General features: G+C 50.5%; 9 protein-coding genes across 9 annotated transcripts; 3 read left to right on the forward strand and 6 right to left on the reverse strand.

The window, feature by feature from the left end:
- Positions 1-3192: 3192 nt before the first annotated feature.
- A1O9_08725 (uncharacterized protein) lies at positions 3193-5085 on the reverse strand (the record flags this gene model as incomplete). The annotated part of the gene is made up of 2 exons (XM_013402208.1): positions 3193-3798; positions 3859-5085. 2 exons carry the CDS (start codon positions 5083-5085, stop codon positions 3193-3195), a joined length of 1833 nt encoding a protein of 610 aa, XP_013257662.1.
- A 2351-nt stretch (positions 5086-7436) lies between these two features.
- Positions 7437-8655, reverse strand: A1O9_08726 (CMGC/CDK protein kinase; the record flags this gene model as incomplete). Its single annotated transcript, XM_013402209.1, has 2 exons — positions 7437-7628; positions 7678-8655. The coding sequence occupies 2 exons, from the start codon at positions 8653-8655 to the stop codon at positions 7437-7439; spliced, it is 1170 nt and encodes a 389-aa protein (XP_013257663.1).
- Positions 8656-9641: 986 nt separating this feature from the next.
- On the forward strand, positions 9642-12503 carry A1O9_08727 (uncharacterized protein; the record flags this gene model as incomplete). Its single annotated transcript, XM_013402210.1, has 5 exons — positions 9642-9677; positions 9741-9833; positions 9893-9978; positions 10039-10679; positions 10732-12503. 5 exons carry the CDS (start codon positions 9642-9644, stop codon positions 12501-12503), a joined length of 2628 nt encoding a protein of 875 aa, XP_013257664.1.
- A 1068-nt stretch (positions 12504-13571) lies between these two features.
- On the reverse strand, positions 13572-14377 carry A1O9_08728 (uncharacterized protein; the record flags this gene model as incomplete). The annotated part of the gene is made up of 2 exons (XM_013402211.1): positions 13572-14250; positions 14331-14377. 2 exons carry the CDS (start codon positions 14375-14377, stop codon positions 13572-13574), a joined length of 726 nt encoding a protein of 241 aa, XP_013257665.1.
- A 760-nt stretch (positions 14378-15137) lies between these two features.
- On the forward strand, positions 15138-18076 carry A1O9_08729 (uncharacterized protein; the record flags this gene model as incomplete). Its single annotated transcript, XM_013402212.1, has 2 exons — positions 15138-17590; positions 17644-18076. 2 exons carry the CDS (start codon positions 15138-15140, stop codon positions 18074-18076), a joined length of 2886 nt encoding a protein of 961 aa, XP_013257666.1.
- A 1062-nt stretch (positions 18077-19138) lies between these two features.
- On the forward strand, positions 19139-21037 carry A1O9_08730 (uncharacterized protein; the record flags this gene model as incomplete). The annotated part of the gene is made up of 7 exons (XM_013402213.1): positions 19139-19341; positions 19391-19461; positions 19606-19834; positions 19881-20035; positions 20084-20279; positions 20332-20716; positions 20780-21037. The coding sequence occupies 7 exons, from the start codon at positions 19139-19141 to the stop codon at positions 21035-21037; spliced, it is 1497 nt and encodes a 498-aa protein (XP_013257667.1).
- A 541-nt stretch (positions 21038-21578) lies between these two features.
- A1O9_08731 (homogentisate 1,2-dioxygenase) lies at positions 21579-23047 on the reverse strand (the record flags this gene model as incomplete). Its single annotated transcript, XM_013402214.1, has 2 exons — positions 21579-22914; positions 22980-23047. The coding sequence occupies 2 exons, from the start codon at positions 23045-23047 to the stop codon at positions 21579-21581; spliced, it is 1404 nt and encodes a 467-aa protein (XP_013257668.1).
- A 548-nt stretch (positions 23048-23595) lies between these two features.
- A1O9_08732 (fumarylacetoacetase) lies at positions 23596-24915 on the reverse strand (the record flags this gene model as incomplete). Its single annotated transcript, XM_013402215.1, has 1 exon — positions 23596-24915. One exon carries the CDS (start codon positions 24913-24915, stop codon positions 23596-23598), a length of 1320 nt encoding a protein of 439 aa, XP_013257669.1.
- Positions 24916-25297: 382 nt separating this feature from the next.
- A1O9_08733 (uncharacterized protein) lies at positions 25298-26107 on the reverse strand (the record flags this gene model as incomplete). The annotated part of the gene is made up of 1 exon (XM_013402216.1): positions 25298-26107. One exon carries the CDS (start codon positions 26105-26107, stop codon positions 25298-25300), a length of 810 nt encoding a protein of 269 aa, XP_013257670.1.
- Between the last annotated feature and the right edge of the window lie 521 nt (positions 26108-26628).

Here is a 26628-nt window from a genome sequence, read left to right on the forward strand (position 1 = left end):
GGAAAGCTCCCGGACCCCATCAGTAGTATCGGCAGCATCTGTGAATGTTTGATAATGCTCAAGCAAATTGGCAACGGTGGAGTACCCGCGAATAATAGCTCTGTCGAGAGCAGCTGCCTTGATTGCCGCTTGCTTGGATATTTTCTGCCATTGCCGCAATTCCACCAACTCCCGTCGCAGCCGGACTTCAAATTCAAGCACCGAGCCGTTGATCTTCTTCGCTATTATTGAAGGCTGAGCGGCCATAGCGACCAGGCAGGAGAAGATAAAGTTGATCATTCGTCGAAAGAGTGACACCACCGAACCTGGGCGTGCTGCTGCAATAACTTTATCCATACTGGTGGCTACCACGGTGTGCCAGGCGACCGATACGGGACCGAAGATATTCCCACTCACGAGAGTATTCTGATCGGCTTGGTGAGCATGAGTCTCAGCCTGGGTCTGAGTGACAGCTGCGGAGACAACAGAGGAAGTTGAGGACTCGTTTGCATTGCCGTTTGCGACCTCAGAGGGTGTTGCAGCTTGAGTCACGATAGGATCGGTATGGTGAAGTGCTTCCACTCCTATATTCTCTGCACTGTGATCTTTAGTAAGTGTGGACTCTCGCAGACGATCTCCTGAGGATGGGTTCGGCAAGTCTGAAGTGCCGTACAGGCTAGCTTTGGAACCACCCTCAAATTCATGATCATCATTATCGTCTTGAGATTCTGCAACACTTTCGGATTCAACCCATGAAACAACATCATCGAAAGAGATATAATCATATGAGCATCCCATTCCTGTATCCTTATCACTGCCATGATGTCCTGCAAAGTCAACAACATATTCACCGTCAACAAAGAGAGATCTGCAAGGCATGGAGTCATATCGGTCACGCAGCTCGACCCATTCAAGATAGGCTTCACAGTAGTGGGTGTAAGAAAGATTTTTCCAAGAGGGGGGAGCCCGGACGCCTTCGCCTAGATGGCACAGGCAGCAGCAGGCATTCTCGTGGCTCCGCTGGCTAAGCCATCTATCAACTTCACAAGGGCAGTCTGAGGGACCTGTGATCTGCAGATCGTGTTTGGAGAGGTTCGTAATCAGGTCGTTGACCGTGAGCTGCGCGATGGGTTGTTTGAGAGCTTGATGTCGTTCGAATTGCTGTTTGCAGTTCTTCTTGCCCTTGGGGCTGGTCGGCGCATTTGACTTGGCGTTCTCATTTGTTGGTATGAGACTAGGCCCCAAGACAGCCTGATGGCCTTGGCTCATCCACGCCGCCTCACCCAAGATGTTGGAATGATATTCTTCTGGGTTCGAGTCAAATTTGGATGCCTGAGCCATGTCAGATGGAGCCGAGCCAGTTTGTGACTTCGGGACAGTCTTTGGTTGGCGACTCTTGCCGGCTATTCCAAGGATAGCAGGGCCGACTGCATACTCTATGATATTTTCTGATGGAAATGGACTGCTGGTGTGGAGCCGAAGTTGTCCAGGGAAACTGCACGAGGTCGAGATCCAGGGGTTTCCCAGGGCTTGCCCGCACAGATAGCAGTATGGCGACGGAAACCCTTCGATGAGAAGTAACTGTCGTCAAACGCAGTTGGCCAATCCAGGAACTCTCGAATCTCATCCCAGAAAGGCACCGGGGCCCTGTTTCCTACCAGATGTGCCGGCGGTGCTTCCCATTCTCGTGGAGGAGGCGCCACTTCATGATGATCGCTTCCGGAGTCTGGATCGTCCTCTCCCCATCGAGACCAACCTGAATAATCGCCGCCGGAGTTTGAGTCGCCGCCAGTCGCCATTAAGTTGGTTTCTGGTTGAGAGAAGATGTGGTGGTGCTATATCTTCGCATTCGTTGAACAAATAGGTTTTTGATATCGCGCTCTTGTATCTCTCCTGGTCTGCTTGATTCGAGGCTAGGTGTTTATGTCAGCGTCCTGAAATGGCGAGATATAGGGATCTAGAGTAACAAGGGTCAGTTGATCGAGAGGATAGAGAACGCACTTGCATTGAAGGCTCCAGCACACACAGAGATATTTATCTTTCAGCACTCACTCACCTTGCCTGCCTCTACCGTACGCTAATGAAAGGCAGTTGTTAGTCGCAGGTCGACGGACTGCCTCGCATCCTTCACCCGTCCCAGCCCAGCAGTCTGGGCCAGCAGTGCAAAGCAGAAAAATTCGCCATACACACACATACACAGAGGGAGCATGTGAAACAGAGCCAGACACACGAACAAAACCGACGCCATGAACTGAAACCAAAGAAGCCACCAACAGGCCGGAATAGTCAATCTTTTTCTTTTCTTTTTGCTTCATGTGAGAGACCTCATCCCATCCCATCCCTTCATCGTCAGGCTTTGCACAAAGACAAAGGATGCCTCGCTCTCGATCCCCCTCTCTCTGGTTCGCCGTATCCCTATCTACCAGCCTCCCTTATGTCTCTTTCACTGTGAGTGGAGGCGCCGAGCCAGCAACACCCCAAAGAAAACTGGAAACGCCAACTGGAATGGAAGATGTGCGTCAAAGATAAACAATGACAATAACAATGATAGTGTTGTTGACCCCAAGTGCTGTTGTGACTTAGCTTGGGTGCGAGGCAAGATTCTCGTCAGAAAGTTACATAAACGGGGGTCCGGGTCCGGGTCCCGAGATGTGGAAGATCCATAGTATGCGGAGTGTACTGTATTAGGGGCGGATCGAGCGTGACACACCCAGCCACAGATCAGAAAATTGGATGAATAAGGTATGGACTGACATTATCTATCTATTCGGCATACACACACACCCATACCCATATTCATATGCCTGAACTGGTTTGTTTCTCGGTTGACCCCCGACCCTTGCTGTCAAATCCTAACCTAGCAGAGTAAAGGTTCTTACAAATAAAAGCTCAGCTCGTCCCGCTATATCGGTGCCACACCTCAGCGGATCTACGACTGGTGTGACAGTCTGCAGAATACACCGAGAGACGTGCCGAAAAGGAACAGAGATAGCTCAAGCAAGTGTCTCCGAGAGACACCATCAAAGGTCCAAGCACGCAGCACGAAAGGTATCACAATTGATTGAAGCTAGAAATTTGAACTGATTGATCGTGGAATCATTTCCGCGAGAAAAAGAAGCATCTGATATCGTTTTCATTGTTAAGAGAGATTGTTTGTCAGGTCATTCCAGGAGATTTGTCATCGGGTTTAAACATTTGTATTATGCTTTGCCTTTACAGCGCAATCCCTGGTCCTTGTGAGCTTGTGCCCTGCCTCAGGTTCGAAGGGCCTGGGGGAGTGTTTCGGCGGTCTCTAACGTTCGCAGCGCTGGCGGAGTTGCTTCGTCGTCGAGAGTTGGTCCCACCCATTGGAGGTGGACCGCCACGACCTCCATATGGACCCGGTGACATACTTCGGTTTGACTGTCGAGGCCCTGGTGAAAGAGGTCGAGGTGCTTGGTTGTAGGGGCCGGGGCTCATGGCTCGCGGGGAGTTCATTCCAGCTGGGCTCATGGAACGTTGACCTGGTCTGCCAGCCGGACTCATGGGGCGTTGGCCTGGTCTACCGGCGGGGCTCATTGGGCGTTGACCGGGACGACCTGCAGGACTCATTGGGCGTGATGGAGGCATACCGGAACGCGGTCCACCGTTGGCAGGGGACATGGGACGAGACATAGGACTTCCAGGGCCTTGGATTGGACGGTTTGGTTGAGGGCTATTGGCGCCGTTACCACGAGCATACTGATTCAAATGAGCTGGCTTGGGTTTGGATGGCTTAGCAGCCAAACAGGTTCGTGGAACAACGCCCTGTTGAGATCGGTCGAGTTTAATGCACAAAGCCTATGATCAGTGTCAACAGGAGTTTCTTTCAATGACTGAAGTTTGTTCTTTTAAACTTACCCATCCATCATCATACTCATGAAGCATACGAACCAATTGTCCGACAACCAATTCGAGCTCGTCTTCCATCGAAGGCTTGAAATCCATCATAACGCGATATACATTGCCTTGAGCGGATTCGGGACCCGGACCCGTCGCAATTACTGGACCAGGAGTAACAGGTGTCGAAGGAATTGAAGCAGGGACGGCAGATTGCATGGCAATGGGTTCTGGAGCTGGAGCTGGAGCCTGAGAGCGAAGGGGTGTGGGAGTCTCGACTTGGGCCATTTGAGGAGAAGCGGTGACCGCAGCGGGCGAAGAAATCGCGGTGGCAGCAGGTACAATGGTGGCAGCCATGGGAAGAAGTGGCGCGGGTTTTGTGACAGCAGAAGAGAGGGACAAAGGCGTTGGTGCTTGAACCGGCTTCTCAGGATCCGCAAAGGGGTTTTGAGGATCTGCAAAGGGATTCTCTCGAGGACGTTGGTGAGAAGGACTGGGATCACGAGGCTGAGGCGATGGGGACAGGTTCCTCTTCTGAGCAGGTCCCTCACCAATGGTGTTGAGCATATTTCCACTGCTCAATCGACCTTTAGCAGGAGCCATGAATTCAGGGAGCATTCGTGAAACAGGGCGGAGACTCAGGCGAGGGGCTGTTGCATTGGTTGGGCTCCTGTTAAGCATCTCTGTAGGAGGAGTGCCAGCAGCGGCACCAGTACCATAGCCAGATTTCTCATTGTCTTTGTTGTCGAGTGCTTGACGCTGCTTCTTCTTCTTGCCGAGAAGCCATAGGAGGATGATTGCAACTACTCCCACGACACCAATAACACCAATAGCAATGCCGGCTTTGGCCGCTGTTGACATGCCTTCACTCGAGGAGCTCGAAGAAGCAGCAGAGTTGGCAGAAGAACCGCCCGTAGCAGCAGCAGGGGCCACAGAAGTATCGACACTAGTATTTGCATTGGAGAAATTCGTGGGACTGGACAAAGTTGGTTCTGGTGTTGACGTAGTTGCTGGTCCGACAACGGTTTCAGTAGGGGCAGTGGTAAAATCGATGGGTACTGAGGTCTGGGTATCGGTAGGGGCAGCGGTCTCATCAGTGAGAGTAGTAAACCCGCCAATAACGCCAGTAAAGGTCGGTTCAGCAGTCACATACACGACTGAGTAGACGGTGCCTCCATCCGTACTGACGTCCTGACGCTTGGCGAGGTTGGCCATTTGGTTATGGAAATGTTGATGTGAGTGATCCATTCTGGCTGTCGAGGATCAATTTGCCAAAGAGTAGTGAGATAGGACTTTGCACAACCAGGTGTATTAAGGAGAGGAGTTTCGATGTGCGATTTCTGGAATCCAGCACGCTCGACTAAACAGGGTTCGGGTTTGGGAGTAGATTAAGTCTGGAAGGGACCAAAAGAGCGACTTGGTGGGTGTCAAAGGAGTGATCGAGTGATTGTCGATAAAAGAAGGGCGACAATCAACTCTTGAACGTAGAAACAGGCGAAATCGGGTTGAAGAAACGAAGGTAAGGAGAGGCGCGCGGTCGACGAGCAAAGGTTGGGAAAGAGGCGTCAACAACAAGCTGCGAGAGCAGGTGAAGGTGAGGAAAAGGATTGTAGGATGGACTGACGCGGTTACTGTTAACGGGGAGATAATTGTGGGTAGGGATTGAGGCTGTGGGCAGCGCCAATATGGACTGCGTGGACTGCACGAGCAGAGATGGAATGATGGGATGATGGGATCGATGGATCGAAGGTGGAGCGGATAGATGATTGTTCTTCTCGATCGGGGACGTCGAGGGCGTCCGGTGGAGCAAGATTAGGCTTTTGATGGCAGGGGTTGCGCAGGCCCAGGATCGCCGTTATTGGTGTACCTGAATTTAGACCCGGGGCGCCACACGGGCCCAACCCCAGAAGTTGTTTAGCCTACAAGTACCTGCAGCGGTCACCACTGGCCCTAATCACCCTGACCGGCGCCGGGGCCTCCACCTGCGAGATTGCAATGAGTGAAAAAACGCAGTCCAGAGCAAGGCCTTGATAAGATGACGCTTTGGACACACACACCGCACAACCTGGGTTTTATGCCCGATGGGTCGCACGAGGAGAATTGTACTGTACTCGTAATTGAGACGTGGACGGCATATGCACACTGTGTCGTGGCTGTGTAACAGTTGAATTGATGAGAAGTAGTACGGAGTGCGGAATACTCGTACAGATGGGGAGTTCAAATGGCTGGGGGCGTTGTTGTTAAACGAGTGGGCTGCATGAAACCCCCCAGAAGCCAGCGGTACCAGGCTCAGGTAGCATTCAGGGGCTGCACCGACTATCTCCAGGCGGCGTGCCATGACCCTGAAGAACGAGCACAAGTACTCATAGTATCCGTATACTCGTGCACCCTTCAGCTGCAAAGTCGTCATGCTTCGATCAGTCTGCTCGTGATACTCCGTGATCCATCAAACAACCGTCTCGCTGTCATCCAACAAATTGGCCTCTGCTACTGCGTACTCTGCACAAATCACTTGCTCCGGTGCCCACTGCCCACCCTCTTTCACATGTCCCACTTTGAACGATGCCAATCTGTGCTATTGATTTGCCCTTCTTAGACCACCGCCCACAAGCCATGGTGATTCGTTAGGCAACAATTGCTCACATGTCCAACCACATGGTTTCTACATGCCGCGTATTCTTATCTCCCATAACCGATCTACTGTTCAATCGCCAACTACCTCTATCTATGTGTGCCCATCATCCTACCCAAGGCTGAAGCACACGGCCGTTTTAGATCTTTGGACCGTTGCTCTTGGTAGGGTTCTGGTGGCAGACGCCATTTCTCCATATAGAGGCTCCATGCAAGATTAGTTGTTAGCAAAGCGCCGTTGATATGATATCATCCTTAATTGGCATGTCACACGGGCTTGACCAGGTTACTCCGACCTCTGTCCTACCTGCCCTGAGGCTGCATGCCAACAGTGATGATGACCGTAGTTGACAGGACAGGGTGCTGGTCGTACCGAGTACACAACACAGCTAGCCAACTGCCAATCTCTGTCAAACCGAGCTGTCACAATTGTGCTTAGCGGACGCTTGAATCCGACCCCTGCAACTAATTACTTGGACAAGCATTTTGTCGAGAACTCGTAGCAGGGCTATATCGTCAAGGCGTATCTTGCCTTGATATCAGATATCACTGCTGCCACCGTAAGATTGCCCTGAGCTTGACTGATGTTGGACTAGATTTGTCTAACCATAGGCTTGCGAACCAATCTTAACTTCCCAGCTCTAGAGCGAGGAACGAGTTTGATAGTACAATAGTTTCAATGGTGTGGCCGTCGTCCCTTGCTCGGTCTGTGAGGCACTCTGGGGAGTCGCCCAGTATGGTGCTTCCTTTCCAATCTTCAGTGTTGCCTTCGTTGCTCTGTACTGTACCACTCTATCGATTGTTGCATCTTGTTTCGCAAGTGCGGCCTGGACTTGCCGAGTGCAGATATCGCCAAGACAGATCTCGCTATTTCTCTTCCTTGAACACTGAAGGAAATATCATATTCTTGGGCTTTGCATTATGACTGGATCTCTGAAGCCAAGACATGTTCAAGTGCCTGTGACTGGTTAGTATGTTCTCACAGGCTTCTTAGAATGCAGTACCTCTCCAGCCGTCAACCGGTGACTACTCTCATAGCAGACGGTGCTTTCCACAAACGATATTCCTGCGTCAGAGACGCCAGGAAGCAGATCTTGCCATGGCTGCGGCGGGAAGTCCTTGAACCGCATCTTGCCCCAGTCCGGATACGTGTGTGCTGACTAAAAGGGATTAGCTGCGGCGCAAGTAAAGAGGATGAAGCACGCTCACAGGCCAGGAATCATCATTCGGTGTCCCGAGTGTCGAGAATATTGATTTAATCAAGCTCAGCTCGCTCCCCAAAGGCCCGGCATCAAACAAGGGATGGTGACCGTCTTTGAGTAGTTCTGCGACCACGCAGCCTGCTGCCCACATATCCAAGGATGTGTCATATGCCTTATGACCGAATAATAGCTCTGGTGGGCGGTAGCAGGCCGTACCAACATCAGTGATTTTCAAATTGGCAGGTTCAGAATCTCTGTCTTGAGGCGACCAAGCGATACCAAAATCTGCTAGGTAAACTGGTCCATTCATGGTTTTGAGGAGGATATTTGCTGGTTTTACATCTCGATGTATTATGCCCAGGCTGTGTATATGAGTGAGAGCACGGAACAGGCCCAAGAATACCATCCGCACCTGACCTTTGTCCAAGCGTCCCGATCGAAGCAAATTCTCCAGGTCCTGAGTGAGGAACGGTAAGACGAGCACAAAGACACCACCAGATTCGCGGATTGTTTCGATAAGCGGAAGGACATGTTGGTGTTTTGCCTCCGTCAGAAGTCGTGCCTCCCTTTCAGGATTGTGCGGAGGACTTGTCATCGCTGGCCGCGTAACCTTCAAAGCAACTATCTGCACGGCAGCGCTCTCGTCCTTGGCCTGGGCCTTGAAGATGGTTGAAAATTGCCCGTCTGCATGATATGTCGCATACTGATACCCGCCATAGCTTGGACCCTCCACATTCAAGATCTGCGCTTCTTCTGGATGATCTGCTGGCTCTTCAGGTAGTGAGCCAGACACGCCCACCTCCGCAAGTGTGGAGCTGCATATTTCCTCATATTCATCCAGGGATCCAGCGTTGTGCAAGATCTCTTCTTCAAGCTCTTTGGCCGCATTTCGAGCCGCGACTGCATCCTTTCCAGCTGTGATGAAAGCGTTTGTAAACCACAAAATATTAGTCAGCCTCGTAGAGAAGCTGACATCGAGAGGCATGTTCAGCGTTTACGCATGAAAACGTTAAATAACATCCGATACGGAATTAGTCAGATAGTCGCTGGTGTGTTGAGTTAGGAGAATTGTTGGCGTTGGACGATCAAGCAGTCATATCTGTGTCAGACTCTCTGCAGCATTACACGAGGCTGATAGATTAGTCGTCCGATTGGGATCCAAATACATGGCGTAATATGTTGCTGGTGTTTATTTCTTCCAAGAGCGTTAGCAATATCAGGCTTTGGCTGCCCACAGGCTGAGAGTATTTGAAGTGGTGTTGTGCAGCACTGTTGTGGATAGCAATTCTGAGGATCTGAGCGTTCGAGGTAGGGATCCTCGGTAGCAGTTAGCCCCCCGAGCGGCTTAGGAGGGGATGACCGGGGGTTTGTGTGCCCCATGGAACAAACGGGAGGCTTGGAAGGGATGGCGAAGGAAAGGCTCTTTTCCCTGACAAAGATTCTGGAATTGTAACCGGATAGTAATATGGAGTATAGATGTATCTGTACATACGATTACATACTGTATGTACATACTTCTGTGTGGAGTACATAGCCACGAGTAGACGGAGCCCTGCGTACGAGCCATGTACCGCGTAATCCGCAGCACCACGGGCACTTTCCTAACGACTCCGTACCCAACTAGAAATGCTGCGTAATTTTGATCCGAGACCAACCGCTTGGATGTCCCAGCGACCGCTTCTTGCTGGTCCGGGTAATACCAGCACAGTACAGACGCAATACTAGTGCGGCTACTACAGTACTACGAGTCTACGACTTGTTTGGAGCTCTAAATACCCGTCTCCTACTAATTGCCTGCTTGTCGTTATCGTGTACGGATATCGAGTAATCTTTTCTGCACCACACGTATAATTCCTCTCGACTGGACTCTGCTGGCCTACCTCACTCTTCCTCGTCGCACCCATATCCTCCTACACTTGAAGTCCTACCGTCATATACTCCGAATTCGAATGAAGCCTGCGGGAACCCGACATGGACTCTCAGCGAACTGAGTATCCCACTCTCCTGGTAAACTTCCACCACCAACCCTCCGCTGGCCTCGACCTCCATCACTGACTATCCCTCGCGCAGGCTTCGGTCCAACCCGAGCAGGCCATTACACTGCTTCAAGACCGCGTCTCCTTAATCGCTAAAATAAACAACGACATAGCCGATTGGTTGCAGGTCAGTCCAACAACCTAACCTACCTTTCCTTGGGAAAGCCATGTTAAACAGTAGTATAGGAGCGCAGAAAGGTCGAGGAAGCATACGTCGCAGGGCTTCGGAAACTTGCGCGAAAGCCTCAACAGGACGCATCGGCAATCCTCGGGTATGTTCTAGGACCTTGACTGTGCTGCTTGCCTTTCCACTAATCATAGTTCTACTTCAGAGTTTTCCAGACATCCTGGCAGCGCATTGTTTCTGGAACCGAGAATCTAGCCGCATCCCATGAGATTCTCGCCAACAAGCTCGAAACCGACGTCGAAAGCCCGCTCAGGTCTTTCGCAACCCGGAACAGAGATTCACAAGCTTTGAGTTCGACCCAGGGAAACCTGGCTTTGCTTGCTAAGGACATTGCCAACGCTCAAAGAAAGGCCGCAAAAGGAGGTAAAAATGCCGCAAGTGCTAACTCGGTAGTCGCAGAGACGACCCGTCAATGGGAGGCACAAGCTCCTTACATCTTTGAGCAGCTTCAAGCCCTGGACGAAACGAGGGTCAATCACTTGCGGGACGTCCTCACTCAATTCCAGACCCATGAGTTGGACGCAATTGAGAAGAGTCGCGCGAGTGCCGAATCCATACTGAACGCTCTCCTCAATGTCGAAACAGCAGACGAGATCAAGACATGGGCGGAAAGGGCAACCACCCAGCGCCCCAGCCTAACTACAAGGCGCAGTTCTGCCACTCCGAGCGCAAGACCTGCAAGCTCTCATTTACGTCCACCACCAACACCTCCGCCGCCTCGTCATGCTGATGACAGAAGAAGCCAGCGGTCAATTTCAACGGCTGGCCAGGATAGATTAACTCCATGTAAGTGTAGCGGCGTCACTCTACATCTTGCGCCTCTGACCTCGGACGTTAGTACCGGATGCTACTCCACAGAAAGAGAAAAGTAAATTGGGTGGACTGAAGCGCCTCGGCACCGTCATGAGCAGAAGGAAGAGCACAGCACCGCCCGTACCGCACCAGACCTCCAACGAGGAGAAGAGAAAGACACGGTCGTTCGTACCATTCAGGCGAGGAGACTCGTCCCGTAGTTTCCAGGACCTGGAAGCTTCAGGTCCGGATTTGACACCCAGCGCCTCTCAGGACTATCCCGTCGCACCATCCGAGGGAAGGTACGAACCACCTGCACACGTGCCAGCTGAGGACCCTGTACCTGCTGCCCTCACGAACGGCACTACTCCGCCGCAACCTACACAGGACTCTCAGATGGAAATGGCGACGTCACAGCAATCACCACCTGAAACTCACCTTCCTCCGCCATTAGAACCTGCATTTCAAGAACCTCCGGCTCCTGCAACACCTGCAAAGGATCCTATAACTCAAGCGCAACGAGATGCCGCTGCTGCAGCCCTGGCTGGGGATGAATCATCCCGCAATTTTCAGATCCGTGATCAACCAATTCAAGAAGACGAAAGTGAAGCTCAGCTTGCCTTGAGCAACATCGCAAATCAATTACGGACTCAGGCACAAAGCTCCGGTATTAATCGTGTCCAGGGCAGCATGAGAGGTCGACGAGATGTGCGAAACACTATGTTCATTCCTAATGATGCGCTAGACTCAATCCCTGCAATTCCGCAGGGTGGACCTGCCCTGGCCACTAGTATTCCTGCGGCCTCAATGTCCAATGAGAATGTTCTCGCATCACCAATGCAACGACTCCCCGTTGCGCCGGCTCTACATGAGGACCATGGCGTTGGATCTGACACCACTTCAATATATTCCTCCCGAAGTTTGGGCGCGCCTAGTAATCATGCAGATTTGCACGAGCCTGGTCTTAACGTCTCTATCCTTGAGACAGTCCACTCTTGGTTCACAGATTCTGGTGTTAGCAAATCATTTGTCCTTGGGGAAATCGCGTTTGCATACAACCTTACAGGTAGCACTGACCCAGAACACGAAACAATTCGTCTGCAACATTTTGAACTGCTTGACAAAGTGGCTGCTAATCCTATATACCTGACACAAGCAAAGTCTGGTGGCACAGCCTTGTCAGAGGAGCAAGCAGGGACGTACACAATTGCGACCTCACCCATTCGGCGATCTTCACCTCTAGTTGGACTGAAGTATCAACTCCACCTTGAAGATGCGAATCTGGCGCAATACAGCCCAGTCTTGATTACTCCAGCATGGCAAATCGTTGAGGGTCAGGTCAGTGTGATCGTGTTGTATAGTCTAAACCCCCTCTTCGGCAGCGATTCAGTGAACCTCAAGAACGTTGTCATAAGCGTCAACCTTGATATTTCGGGGGAAGGGACTGGAAAGCCAGTTTCAGCTATGATGTCCCCAACCGCTGGTGCCACTTTCAAACGGAAAACGTCTGCAGTGGTTTGGAAACTCAATGACCTTACTGTCAAAGCCGAGCAAGAGCGACTTCTAGTACGGTTCGTTACCCAAGGCGGTCTAGCCAAGAAGGGAACTGTCGAAATGAAATTCGAGATCCCGGGACGGGTCGCCTCATCAATTGGCGTGGAGAAGATCCTCCCGCCAAATGGTAAAGAGAGAGAAGCCGACCCTTTCGCAGATGATGGAGGTGAAGGCAGCAGCGCCCGAGGTAGCGCTGATGAAAAGAGATGGGAGTTGCTCTCCACACGTAAAAGGCTTGTCAGTGGCCGTTATACCGCTAGCTGAGCATCATTTCTGCTTGATACCCACGATGAAGCTGACCATGATATGTGTCGTCGCAAGGAATATGGTGGCTGGCTAATCTAAGACTTGGTATATTTGGAAAAGGAAGTGAGACAGAAAGAAAAGACCTGATTTATTTGTCTTTGGTAGGAAGCGTAGCAGAGGATGAGGAGGGTGAGAGTTGCACATAGGGAGCACTGGTCATTCTTGAACCTTTTACTACTGGGTTCAACTAGGCAGGCGTTGCCACATTCCATTATCATTTGCTTATTTAGCCTGTCTTTCAGCGAAATTTACATACTAGGTATTCTTTGAGTCGAAGAGAGAAAACATGACCTCGGGAAAATGACATGGTGAACCAATTGCACGATGTGCGGCGACTTGGGCAGCTTGCCCACCAAGACGATCTCAGATACCAAGGTGGGTACCGAGTCAGTGAGATACCTGTACGAGAAGACATACAATTAATGTTTATATATTTTTGCTGGAGGGCCAGAAATATCGAAATGTCGGAATATCGGAATATAGCACCCCCGAGATATTTATAGTATCCTGCAGCACATCGTCAAAAGCCGCGTACATCAAATAAATGAACCAGATGAGCAAAAACAAACAAAAACCAAAGCTAGACCCGAGATCCAGACCGGAACACGGGGCCCGGGCGGATTGAGCTAGATGGAATTACTTGTACACGTATATCATCCTCGTCGACATCGGCAGGCAAGCAGTCAGTCATTGTCGCATCCTCCTCTGTCCCATTATTTCATGCCCGGAGGGTATTGCATTGTGCGTGTGGGGGAGGGGTGTTGCTCTGGTGAGTAGTCGCACGTAGTTGAACCATGTGGGGTATAGTATTCAGGAGGAGGAACGTAGAGCCAAGGAGAAAGATCGGATGTGATGTTGTATTGGCGTGGAAATGGTCGGCGGGAGCTAATGAGTTGGAGAGTGGTTGCGTGGTTGGAGGTGTAAGATATAGGTGAGGAGTACATAGTAAATAAGGATTGGAACTGATGGCGTATTTAATGTATCTGAGGACCATGCCGTGGCGCGTGACTATATTCGTGACCAGGATCATGATGGGATGTCCTTGAATTTGACCGTCTTCTTCTGGCATGTCTCGCCCTCTGCATGTTCGTGGTACCTGCATGAGTTGCCCTCGGTCGGGTCGTCAAACAGTGAACCTCCAGAGCCTTGCTTGATCGCGTTGATCACGTCAACGGCAAAATCGGGCGAAACAGCGAAGCATTCCCTGTAAGATGTTGCGTTCTTTTCCGAGCCGGGGTCCATGATTTGTCTTGCGGCGATCCTACTCACGAGCTTCCGAAAGGGCGAGTTGATGTGGGTTTTCTCGTAGATGGGTTTCATCTCGTCTGGGCCCGGCACCAATCCGGCTTCGTGGCAGCCGCGGCGGAATTGGTCAATGGCGAGATTCTTCAGGTCATGTAGACCCAGAGTGTCGCACAGGATGTAAAGCTTCTGGCACGTGAAGGCGTAGTCCCACTTGACATCCTTGGGCATCCACGACACATCGTCGATCTTGCCCTGGTACAGCCATTTGATGAGGAGCTCGAATGCAGCGGGATCCTCGTTGCGCAGCTCGAGTTTCCCGTCTTTTATCCCCTTTTGCTCGCCGTTGATCGTGAAGGACTCGTCGAAGAATTGCGCATGGTGAATGAGGAGGTTTTGATGCAGAGTCCACTTGCGCCCGTCGGCGCCGACGTAGATGTCGAGCAGAGGGCCGGAGAGTAACCTTTCAGGCGCATTGTCAGCGCACCCCGCGCACGAATCCAGATTGAAATGGTTTGTAGATGATGAAATGCGGAAACTTACTCCGCAAAGGTCTTCGCAGATGAATCGCCGATGTTCTCTCGGGGCATGTCTCTTCGAGGGGAGCAGAGCAGCGGCGTAAGGGACGAGATGATTAAAGTTGAAGCTGAGGGTGGGAGGGATATCGCATTCGCATCAATGCGCTCCTTGCCTTTGGATTTTGTTCTCGCCTGCGAGCAGTTGCATAGGCCAAGGACATTTCCCATGCGACATTTCTGGGGATGTTTTCAAATGCGACCTGGTCCTCGACACATTGATCCGAAGCTGACCTTTGCTTCTGCAGTTGCAGTCCCATACGGGTCGACCCTCGGTGCTGGCACTATGTAGTTGGTTGGTGACCTTGCATTGCTTGTTGATGCTTCCTGCAACGTCAAAGAGGGGCAAACCCGTCATCTGTCATTCGTTCCAAGCCCCCAAGCGAGCGAGGGAGGTGTGCCGACCCACCTACAACGGTGGACCATTGCTCGATTGACGCGGTCGCGTAGGTGGGGAATACGCGTCGCGTTTTGCTTAAGTGATTGACCAGGAAGGAGCACTACCTCGTATACACCTCCATGCGCCGGATTTCCATCTCGATGTGCATGCTTGACAAGGCTGCAACTGCGTTTATTCATGAACGATATCGATGACTAACTACGGAGATATATAATTCATTCTATCCGAATCTAACGACGTCGACCTTGAATCTGCCTATCAACTCGACGAGTCCAATGCCAAAGCAAATTTAGACACAACGAGCAAGCGAGGAAAGACCCTCTCGACCTCCCTTCTAGTCTGACCGACCTAGAGCTCGATTATTTCTCTACCGATATGACGTTCTCATCTTCTCCGGTACTGTACCCGGCAAGTTCATCGCCACCAGCAGTTGCTCCTACTAAGAAGCGCCGACTATTCCAACCATTCCCTACAGCGCCTCAACCTCTACCGAAGAAAGTAAAGATCGTGGGAGGCTTCTTGCAAGACAGTGATGATGAGGATGATGATGATGATGATGATGAAGAGGATGCTCCTATCGCGGAAACATTTTTTGTTGAAACACTACATACAAATGGGCGAATCAATAACCTACGACAGGAGGACCTGCAGAAACCCGATAAAGCACCCCCGACCAAACATGGGCACCAGGTGGAATTCCCTAATCCGCCGCTGCCTCCCACTCGTCTACTGTTGAGAAAACTGCCGGCAAAAACAGTCCGTATGCAATTGGCCAGCGGTGGTGCGATAGAAATTCCGATCCGACAGAAATCTGCTCCTTCATCGTATGAGCAGTTGATAGCTCAACGCTCGATGACTGCTCCGGGACTCGCGAAGAAAGCCTACTATGGAGTTGACATTCACACTCTTATGGATGATGCCGAGACTCAACGACAACTGGATAAATTTGCAAAGGAGAGTGAACAGCAAAAGCTTGACCTGATGCCAACTGTGGAAGTGGCAGACGAGACTCCAGTGTCTGCTGGAAAGTCGACTTACACCCAAATGTGGACCGAAAAATATCGTGCGAAGAAGTTCACAGAACTAGTTGGTGATGAACGAACTCACAGATCTGTCCTTCGCTGGTTGAAGTCCTGGGATGATTTGGTATTTCCTGGGAGTAGTCGGACGAAACGCATCAAAGTATATGACGAGAAAGATCAATTCCAGAATCAACAGAAGAAAATACTTCTTCTTACTGGGCCGCCGGGCCTTGGTAAAACAACCCTAGCTCATGTATGCGCCAAACAAGCTGGCTACGAAGTCTTGGAAATCAACGCGAGTGATGATCGAAGCAGAGATGTTGTCAAAGGAAGGATAAAAGATGTGCTTGGTACCGAAACTGTCCGCGGGATTAAGGAGCCGGGCAAAGCCCGAAAAGCTGGGCGGCCTGTCTGTGTCGTCGTGGATGAAGTCGACGGTGTCACAACCGGTAACAGCTCCTCTGGCGGAGAAGGCGGGTTCGTGAAGGCATTGATTGATCTTGTCCAACTGGATCAGCGGAATTCCTCGAAGGAAGGAAATTCCCAGAATAGCAAAGGAGGGCAGAGAAATCGCGACAAGTTCCGGATGCTTAGGCCTTTGATCCTGGTTTGCAATGATGTGTACGCCCCTTCACTACGGCCGTTGCGAACATCCTCAATCGCTGAAATCGTCCATGTTCGAAAGGCTCCTATCGACAAGGTGATTTCTCGCATCAAATTTGTTTTCGAAAAAGAACGCATTGCGTGTGACAACGATGCTGCACGCCGACTTTGTGAAAATGCCTGGGGCCTAGCAATGCGAAAGCAAAGAGGCCAGGGATCTCGAGGATCCGGTGAAGGCGATATTCGTGGTGTCCTTGTTCAAGCAGAATGGATCGCACATAAGTTACGAATGGGAGGAGAAAATGGCAAACTAACGCGAAAGTGGCTTGAAGCTCATCTGGACAATTCTCAGCAAGGGCAGAAAGGACTTGGACGGGGTGGCGTTCGCGAAGTTGTGGAAAGAATATTTGTGGAAGGCGCTGGTTTGCCGAACCTCCCAACCTCTGTTTCAGCCGATGATGCAAGACTTATCGCAGAGTCCAAGTCAAGCCCAACAGGTGTCTCAGACCTCCGCAAGCGTGCCGCCATAGCTGCTCTGCGGGAAATGGTCGATACTTGTGGAGACCATGACCGATTGATGACTGACTGTTTCGCGACATATCCGACCCGAGTCTTTCAAGATGACGTCCAACTCTCGAAACCTAATACCAGCTACGAATGGCTTCATTTCCATGATCGTCTCTCAAGTCGCGTTTTCTCTGGACAGGAGTGGGAATTGACTCCATATCTGAGCACGAGTGCTTGCGGATTCCACCATTTGTTCGCAGCAATGGATAAGGACAATAAAGCGTGGCACGAAGACAGCAAGCTGGAAGATGAATCAGAGGATTTGCACCCCTTTAGTGGGCTCAAGGCCGATTTTACCGCCTATGAAGCCGAAAAACAGAATCGAACACTCTTGACAGAGCTCCAATCGAAATTTTCGGGTTCGATGTTGAGACTCTTTAGCTCCGTGGACGCAATCGCGACAGAGCTGCTTCCAAACATCGGAAGAATGCTTGCTCCAGATGTAAAGCCTGTTGTAATTGGCGGCTCTGCTGGGTCTGCAAGTGTTGCAAGCGTGAGAAAAGAGACGGAAAAGCAATGCGTTAGCAATGCTGTCAAGACAATGCTCGCTCTCGACGTCTCGTTCGAAAAGGTGAGAGTGGAGATCGAAGGCGGTGGTGCGCATTCGAATGGCGGGTATATATACAGGATGGAACCGTAAGTTACCTCTCTTGCCTCGATCTACCAGAACTGTACTAATAAGGCAGCAGTCCACTGGATAACTTGCTTAATCTTCGGCTTGAGAAATCGACTCGCCCGGTGGCACCAATACGATATGCAGTTCGTCAGGTTCTCGACCAGGAATCCAGAAAAGAGAGACTGCTACAGAACAGCCTCGCGCGGCATGCTCGAAAGTCCACCGGGATCCTCAAAGATCTCGACGCTGATGAGAATAAGGAGAATTCGGACTCACTCAAGAAAGCGGCAACCTCATTCTCTAGAGACGCTGGTATGAAACGCGATTTCTTTGGTCGTATCATTAATGAGGCTAGACCAACATCCTCTGGAAAGAACACTGCCAATGTCAACGCATCGAGAAAGGAGGACAATGGTCGTGTGTGGCTTTCATTCCATGAGGGATTCTCAAATGCTGTCAGGAAACCGATCACATTGAAGGAGCTTATTGATAGCTTTGCACAATGAGACGCCGAACGACCTCAACGGCCAAGGTGAGAGGCAATGGAGCGCAGTCATGATCCCAACGAGTAGTTCGTGGCGACAGTGTAGATAATGATTCATGTGGAAGACAATGTTACCACGATTCACATTGCCAAGTCCGATACTTTCGTTCAAACACAGAATGTCCAAAGCTGAGGGGAAAGAAATTATTCATCGCCGCAGGTATTTCTTCAGTGGATTAGATTCAAGAACCTATCCTGAGTGTACTGGGGCTTGGATTTGACGCCCAACCACATACAATCTAGCCTGGTTTAAGGCCTTCATGCACCAAGGATACCTTCCACCTTGGTCCGAATCGATCTGGGCCAGGGACTTGGTCTATCTGCGTATCGAGGCCCCTGAGCCAAAGCTGTCTCGCCTACGTCGTAGAGGAGCAATCCCGCCGTAATACACAAATGAGGCAACAACTTGAGGATCTGTACCATTGGACTAGTTTACTATCTAGGCACTTCGAATGTGCCGTGCTCCGTACATCCGGATGTATTGCATTTTACGAATGACTACTCGTGGTCCGACTATCTGGCGCTCGGAGGCCATTCCGTCGAATCTCAGCCGAAGACCTCGGCGGAGGACCTGCTTGTCTTGCGAATCGGTGCGATCATGGAAAGATTTGCGAGGCTGTCTAAATTTTGGCCTTGCCAATGAATGCAGGCTTGTTGTCGAATCGTCGACTATAACGGAATATCGAGGTCCAGTTCCAATACCCGCTGTGTCCAGGTCTAGACAACCGCCAGATCGATCGGCGAGATACGTGAATTCCTTCAGCCCAATCGATTCTATCTTTGACTCATTGCAAATACGCAATAATAGTTTCTCGTCTCATCTCATCTCCGGCTCAAATCCTGAAGTACTGGCAAGGCCTCTAACTAGATCCGAGGGAGAACAAGCGCCGTAAAGGTTCCGCTCGACATTCCGCTTCTGAAGTTCATCTACACCCCGGGCCTCCTGCGGCCACGGCCACGACTTGATGTATCATGCTGTTCTCAGCTAAGCATTTTCTAAACCATATCTGTAAAGCCTCTTGCAATGGCGACCAAGATTGAGCTCGACATGGCAGCACTCGAGAATGCCAAAGCTGAAGACCACAGGGATGTGAAAGATCTTACTGAAACCATTGAGGACATCTCAGGGATGCTTGATCCTGCTGTCGAGAAGCGATTGGTCCGCAAGATCGATCTCCATTTGATTCCAATATTATTTACACTTTATCTCTGCGCTTTCATTGACCGGTATGTTTTCACACCACTGTTTGCAGAGATTCTTGCTGACGCCGTGAAGAGTTAACATTGGTAATGCGCGGATTCAGGGCCTTGAAGCAGATTTAAACATGACTGGCCAGGATTACAATAGTATGATTACGTCCCCCTTGCCATTAAGTCACCTTGAAAGTGATTCCCTTGATTCCGGGAGTGAGGGTCTTCATGATTTCTTCTGCTTATCCAGACGCTTGCACAGCGAATGTTCAGGCACACGATCACTAATGCAGTTCATAGTCGCCTTGTTCGTCTTCTTTATACCTTATATCCTGTGTGAGGTGCCGTCAAACCTTCTACTCAAAAACATGCGGCCATCGTGGTACCTCTCCGGTATCATGTCAGCATGGGGTGTCTGCACCATCGGAATGGGGGTGACGCACTCCTTTGGCGGTCTCGTCGCTTGTCGTTTCCTGCTGGGCATATTTGAAGCGGGCTTCTTTCCTGGCTGTGCATACTTAATTTCTATGTGAGTAGACCAGAAGATATTGGCGTTTACAGCTGATCTTGTACAGGTATTACAGACGACTTGAGCTTCAGCTCAGGATCAATCTTTTCTTTTGTGCATCTATTCTCGCCGGGGCTTTCTCAGGCCTGCTAGCGTATAGCATCGCTCATCTCGATGGCCGCGCAGGATACAGTGGATGGAGATGGATATTCATTATCGAAGGTTAGTGCGTCCTGTTTCTCCGAAGAGTCGACTCCTGAAAAGTTTTAGGGGCCGCCACCGTACTCATTGCATTGGCGGGAGTCTTCATTGTACCGGATTGGCCAAACACAGCCAAGTTCCTAAGCTTCCAAGAACGGACTCTTCTAGCCAACCGCCTTCGTGCCGATGTAGAAGGGGTGACAATGAACAGGCTAGACAAGAAGGCAGCCAAACGATCGTTCGGTGATCCCAAGATCTATTTTGGGTATGTTCCATCCTCTTCATATTCTGATTATCGTAGCTAATAGGTCTTCAAGCATCATCATGTTCGGCGGAATCACGGTCACCACCTACAGCTTGGTCTTCTTTTTGCCTACGATTCTCAAACAGCTAGGATGGACCTCCATCCGGGCCCAGGTCATGTCGATCCCAGTCTTTATAGTGGCGGCTGTTCTCACGCTGAGCGCGGCTGTGCTCTCCGACCATCTGAAAAGGAGGTACGAGATACTCATGGCGAGTTGCCTCCTGACAATAATCGGCTATGCGATTCTCTTCGCTATGCACAGCGTCCCAGTAGGTGCGAGATACTTTGCTGTATATCTTATGACCGGGGGTGGATTTGCCGCACAAACAATCAGCATCGTCTGGCTGAGTAATAACATGGGAGGTCATTATAAGCGTGCAATAGGAGTGGCAATGCAGGTAAAGGCTCCTTTGCCCTGTTCATCCATCATTGATTTAATTTTTGTCTGACTCCTGTCTCAGATCGGATTCGGCAACATCGCGGGCATCATTGCCAGCTTTATCTATCTCCAATCCGAAGCGCCCACATACCACACTGGATTTGGCACCGGTCTTGGTATGCTATTTGCGGGAATCCTCGCGGCTACGGGCTACTTCATATACCTTCGAAGGGAAAACGCAGCGCGCGACGCGGGTAGGAGAGACTGGAGACATACCCTGCCAGCCGATGAATTGGATAACCTGGGCGACGATGACCCAAAATTCCGGTTCATTCTGTAGGACCTGAAGAGCTTCGTTAGAGAGCTGGCGGCTGTGGAGTCAAAGGGTCTTTGACTCTTTGTGAGCAAGGAAATTTGGAGTCACTATGGAGTTCAGAAAGCCCAGAGTCTAATACACGAGAGCTAAAGGCTTGTCAGAGCGCGAAGGTGTCATTAGTTGGATGGCCCGGTTATCTGCCCCTTATGTGATGTAGTATAGGATACCCACACACGTAAAAATGGCTAGCAAGACAGGAAATGTTTAGACTAACAAATTGGACATCCGATATCGCAACAGAGGACCACCGCAGCGCCATTGTGATATGACATGGTCAGTCGTCCCAAGTAGTGATCAAAATGTTGTCAAATACCGTGAAGCCGTCGAATCGCGATTAATGATATGTCGGCCTCCATTGCCATATTTCATGAGCGCGGTATTCTACGCGTAATTACTATGCCCGCGGAAGATGATCACTTTCAAAACGAGAGGAGAAAGATACTAACGTTCTGATAAAAGTTTTCATCATTTGACTTGGTAGTTCAGAGAGAATGTTATTCAAGCATCAATGGCCATTCACATTCGCATGTCCATTCGAGTCTGAGCCTCTGTTCAGGAATGGTAAGTTCTCAATTGCGCCCTCCGGCTTCTTGAAATGACTCTTAAGCCCCAACCACGTCTCAGCATTATAGTTCAATTGCTTCTTACTCGACTTCGACCAGGCCCAGTCACTCAAACCAAGAATCATATTCGATTCGAGCACAAACGCCATGCTGCCTTCGCCAACCCTTTGCGGCACAAGCTCCATCTCCGACGCGCGGGCATGCGTCGCGCTGTCCGGGCCATGGCCAACCATCACATTGTGGAGACTGGCTCCGCCAGGACGGAACCCCCCGTCCGTTCTAGCGTCGTACTCGCCATGAATTAGACCCATGAACTCGCTCATGGTATTGCGGTGATACCACGGAGGACGAAACGTATTTTCCATGACCAGCCAGCGTGGCGGGAAGATGGCGATCTCCGCCACACCTTCGGAAGAAGCAAGCAGGGTGAAAATCGACGGGTCTGGATGGTCGTAGGAGATGCTTCCAACCGTCATAAAGCGGCCAAGATCGTATTTATATGGGAAATATGTGCCGTGCCATGCGACGACGTCGAAGGGCGAATGGTCCTGCTTCGCTTCGAAGAGTCGGCCGTTGAATTTGGTGATGATCCGGTGTTCGGTCTCTATTTTATGCTCATATGCCGCAACGGGGATATTGAAGTCCCTTGTATTGGCACAGCCAAAGGATCCAATCGGTCCAAGACTTGGGAGCGTGAAAACTCCTTGATGCAACTCCAGTGCGTATCCCCGGACAGGGCCTTCAGGCAGCGAGACGTGGTACTTGATGCCTCGTGGAATAACACAAATCTCTAAAGGTCTCACCAGAAGATGTCCCAGCTCGGTCTTAAGGTCGAGAACACCAGTCTGGAGAATGATCAGAAGCTCTCCATCGGCGGAGGAGAAGGCGGACTTAGGATCCATGGACTGTCCCGCTGTGAAAATGAAATAACCCATCCCGGACTTGGTCGATACGTCTCCGGCAGCACACAGCAGGCGCATTGAATGCACCCAGTCCAGCTTCTCATCGATATCGAACGGGTCCCAACGGACCTGGGTCGGGATGTGTACAAGATCGTGATAGGCATTGTAGTTGGCGACATGCTCACCGTCGTTCAATGGTTCTGGTTCAAACGGCTCATGCGCTGCTGACGGGATGATGCGATACAGCCAAGTCTGTTGGTTTTCAGGTCGGGCTGCTTGGAAAGCACTACCTGAGATTCTTTCTGTATATAGGCCTAGTGGTGGACGTTGTGGCGTATTTTGCCCAATTGGTAGAGCACCCTCGATAGCTTCAGACCTTTCATAGTTTCTCAGATCAGTTTGAAACGTTCGATTATGAAATCAACAAAGCTAATTACTTACTCTTGGTAAGATCCGATGCCTGTGCTGTACCTGTACTTTTCAGGTGTTGTGAACTTTGAGTCTGGCATTGTCCTCGTCAGTGGATTTAGAGAGATTCTGAGGGGGGCGGTATGCTATGACCCGGTCGCATCTGCGAGCGTTCTTTTAACCGTTACAGGCATTCAACGGGAAATCTAATATCACTAGACTATGGTATCGAATGGGCCAATTCTCAATATTGGCAACTACACCTTATGCTATAGCAGATTGCTCTCCCGCCAGCACCCTCTGTGACAAGGCTCGGAAATTTCCGAGGACCTCCGAGCATTGGCTTCCCCTATTTCTTCTCCGTCTCCGAGGGTTACCCCGCCCCCTCACTTTCCATACAACAATTTGACTCTTACCGAGGACGATCAATTTCCCAGTCAAAGAGTGAACGCAGAGAGTGTTTCCTTCGATGGACTAGGTGTCATTGGAGAACACTTTGCAAAAGGGCAAGACTTACGAACTCGGAATTTTTAATATATAACTTGTAGACTTCAGAATGATGCCAAGATTTGTGGAGCAGGGCACAGTTGTTATAGAGTCAAGATTCCAAGATCGGTCTCTCGACAGGAATTTAGTCGTAAAACCTATGTTAAAGCGTATCTAGTCCAATCTGTATGTGAGCTGGAAGCAGCACACCAGCCGCATCGCCAAATCCCACGAGTCCGTCTTGCTCATTTCCTGCCCAAGCCTTCAGGATCACCTCATCGCCGTCTTCCAGCCAGAATCGTTTCTCGCCCCCTTCTAAGTGGATCGGCTGCTTCCCATTAAGGGTTTGTTCTAGAAGACAGCCTAGAGAAGAGGTGGTTTCACCACTAATCGTCCCAGATCCGAGAAGATCACCTGGCTTAATGAGACAGCCCGTAATCGTATGATGGGCGAGCATCTGAGGAAACGACCAAACGAGGCCGTCGCAAGCATTCGTCGAACAAATCCTCGTTGTGCTCTTTGAGCTGCCACTCACAAGCTCCACCTCTAGGTTCAAATCATAGGTGAAGTCTTCGCGCTGTTCCTGTAGATATGGCAACAGCGGCCCAGGATGTTTTACTCCGGCCTTCCGAAAGGGTTCTAAAGCGTCCGCCAATACTACCCAAGCACTGATTGTGGTCGCAAAGTTTTTGCCATTGAATGGACCAAGGGGCACATATTCCCAGCGCTGTACGTCTCGCGCCGACCAGTCATTTAGCAAGACAAAGCCGAATATGTTGTTTTCGGCGTTTTCGATGGAGATGATCTCAAACGGCGCGTTACCACCACATACGAAGCAGCCGAGTTCAAGTTCGAAATCCATGGTGCGACATGGAACAAAGATTGGTCGCTTCTCGGTCGCGGTGAGATCTTCTACTATCTGGCCCCATGGCCTTCGTACCGGGGTTCCAGACACGAATATCGAAGATGATCTACCATGGTACGCCATGGGGAGATGCAAGTAGTTTGGTAGTAGTGCCCCATTCTGGCCCCTGAAGAGGGCTCCTGCATTGTATGCGTGGTTGATACCTCCATAGAAATCGCTGAAACCTCCGATGTCGAACGGGAGATGCATTTGAATTTGACTCAGTGGGACGAGACACTGGTTTTGTAGGTCTTTATCTTCTTTGAGCAGCTGAGGGTACGGCGTCTCCGCCTTGAGGATATCTTGCAAGTAGCGGCGCACTGCTCCGGAGAGTGGTCGTCCCAGGGCTGCAAAGGCGTTGAGCGTTGGTTGTTGAAAGACGTGAATATGCTTTTGGATCAGTGGCATCTTGGAGAACCCATCGTTTGAGGCGAAGACTGCTAGATTAAGGGCATGCTCTCCTATGGCTACGGCAATTGCCTCTTTGTCTGAGCTTGGGAAAGTAGCGATGCCAAAAGGTATGTTCGCGAGGGAAAATCGAGAATCAGGTGCGATGTCCAGCCATGATTCTGGTGCCATTGTGTGAATTCCTCTTGCTTTTTCAGATTGGTCTATAGTAGTATTTGTCTTGTCAAACGATACTTGAGGTATGTATTGAGAAGCTCAAAGATCAAGAACGATCTATTGTTATCTACTTGACCAGCTCCATTGCATTTAGCTGGACGTATCCGCACTTGGATTCTGGTCTTCCGAATGTCTCGGAAAGGCTGCCGCTTGAACATGGACCGCTTCTCTAGCCTCGAGCCCTCTGAGATTTAATTTGAGAGCGCGATGACATGGCAGCGAGCTCAGAATTTGGGAAGACTTGAAAACTATGGGGTTGCTTAGACTGGATATATGATGTATCCTCGAGTTCTCGCATCTAGTGTACTGCCTGCCAGAATTTCTCCACTATCACATGTTATCGTTTTGATATCTGCTCTTTGCAGTCCGCATATCTAGGCCTGGGTATTTCGAAAGCCTGCGTGACTCGGCCGTACATTATTCCTCCCAGCCTCGCAACCGGACGCAGCACAGCTGGATCAATGGTCGCTTGGTCTTCACTGAGAGCGTCTTCCCGGACCCAGAAGCGAACTCCTTCGATAATAGCCATGGAGCCGGACTTGACGCCTTTTTCAAACTTGCTTTCAAAATCCTTGATCTCGAGTACGTTTCCTTCTATGCTGAAAATGCTCTCTGCTACTCGATCTACCTTCACTTGCCCGCAACGCGCAGGGGTCAATCCTGTCAACTGCCATTCGCTCATGCCATATGGGACGTCAATGGCAGCCGCGTTGGCAGCCTCAATAAAATGCTCACTGATGATGTTTATTACACACTCGCCAGTAGCCTTCAAGTTCTTCAGCGTGTCTTTGTCATTCGAACCGGCAAATCCGACCACAAATATAGGAGGATCATGATTTACCACTTGAGTGTAGCTGAATGGGGCCAGATTTTGTGAGTTTCCATCTTCATTTCGAGTGCTCAGAAATCCGATCGGTCGGGGGATTATGCCTGAGATCAGTAACTTGTAGTTGCTCATGGCTGATCGCCCAGCGGCATTGGGATTGATTTCGACGTGTCTCTTCGCGAGGCCCGCGCCATGATCGTTAGCAGCGTCGCCCCATTTCCAATCAGGTCGTGCGGTCTTCGATAAGGTGAAATTGGCAGAATGGTCAAAGTCTGAACGGGTCGACTCGACCTCTGTGAAAGATCTCCTGGCTCGGACCATGCTTGTATCCCTGGTCAAGGTCTATTGCCGAAGACAACCTCTAGGTAATTGGTTCAAAAAATGTCTATCACAGAGAGCTTGTAGATCTGCGGGGTTCCCAAGTGGTCCCTGGAGCGTAGTCTTTTAGGGACAGGGTAGGACCAACTAAACAGACGTACTCTATCTATACATAGGCATGGGTTGGCCGTGATGTCCCTCGGCGTTGACTAGGCTGTGGCATTGACAGAACCTTGTACGGAGTACTTGAGTATCTAGTAGGCTTCCCATCCGCTGGTGCTCCGTTCAACTGAGTGCAATTGAATGTGCGTGTCTTGAAGTTGAATGATCGTTTCCACAAGTCGCCACATATGTCTACTGTGTAGTTCAAGTGTGGTAACCCAACAAGAGACTTAAAATCATAGCATGGAAGCCGCGACTGCAGGGTCCGGGACGGAATCAATCCTGTAAAGCCCTACCGAGGAAAGCGGAATCTCGGAGGATCCTCCGCCCTTCCCTATTAGCACGCAATGAAAACGCAATGA

The sequence above is a fragment of the Exophiala aquamarina genome (genome assembly GCF_000709125.1).
Source record: "Exophiala aquamarina CBS 119918 chromosome Unknown aczIA-supercont1.8, whole genome shotgun sequence".
NCBI lineage: Eukaryota > Fungi > Ascomycota > Eurotiomycetes > Chaetothyriales > Herpotrichiellaceae > Exophiala > Exophiala aquamarina.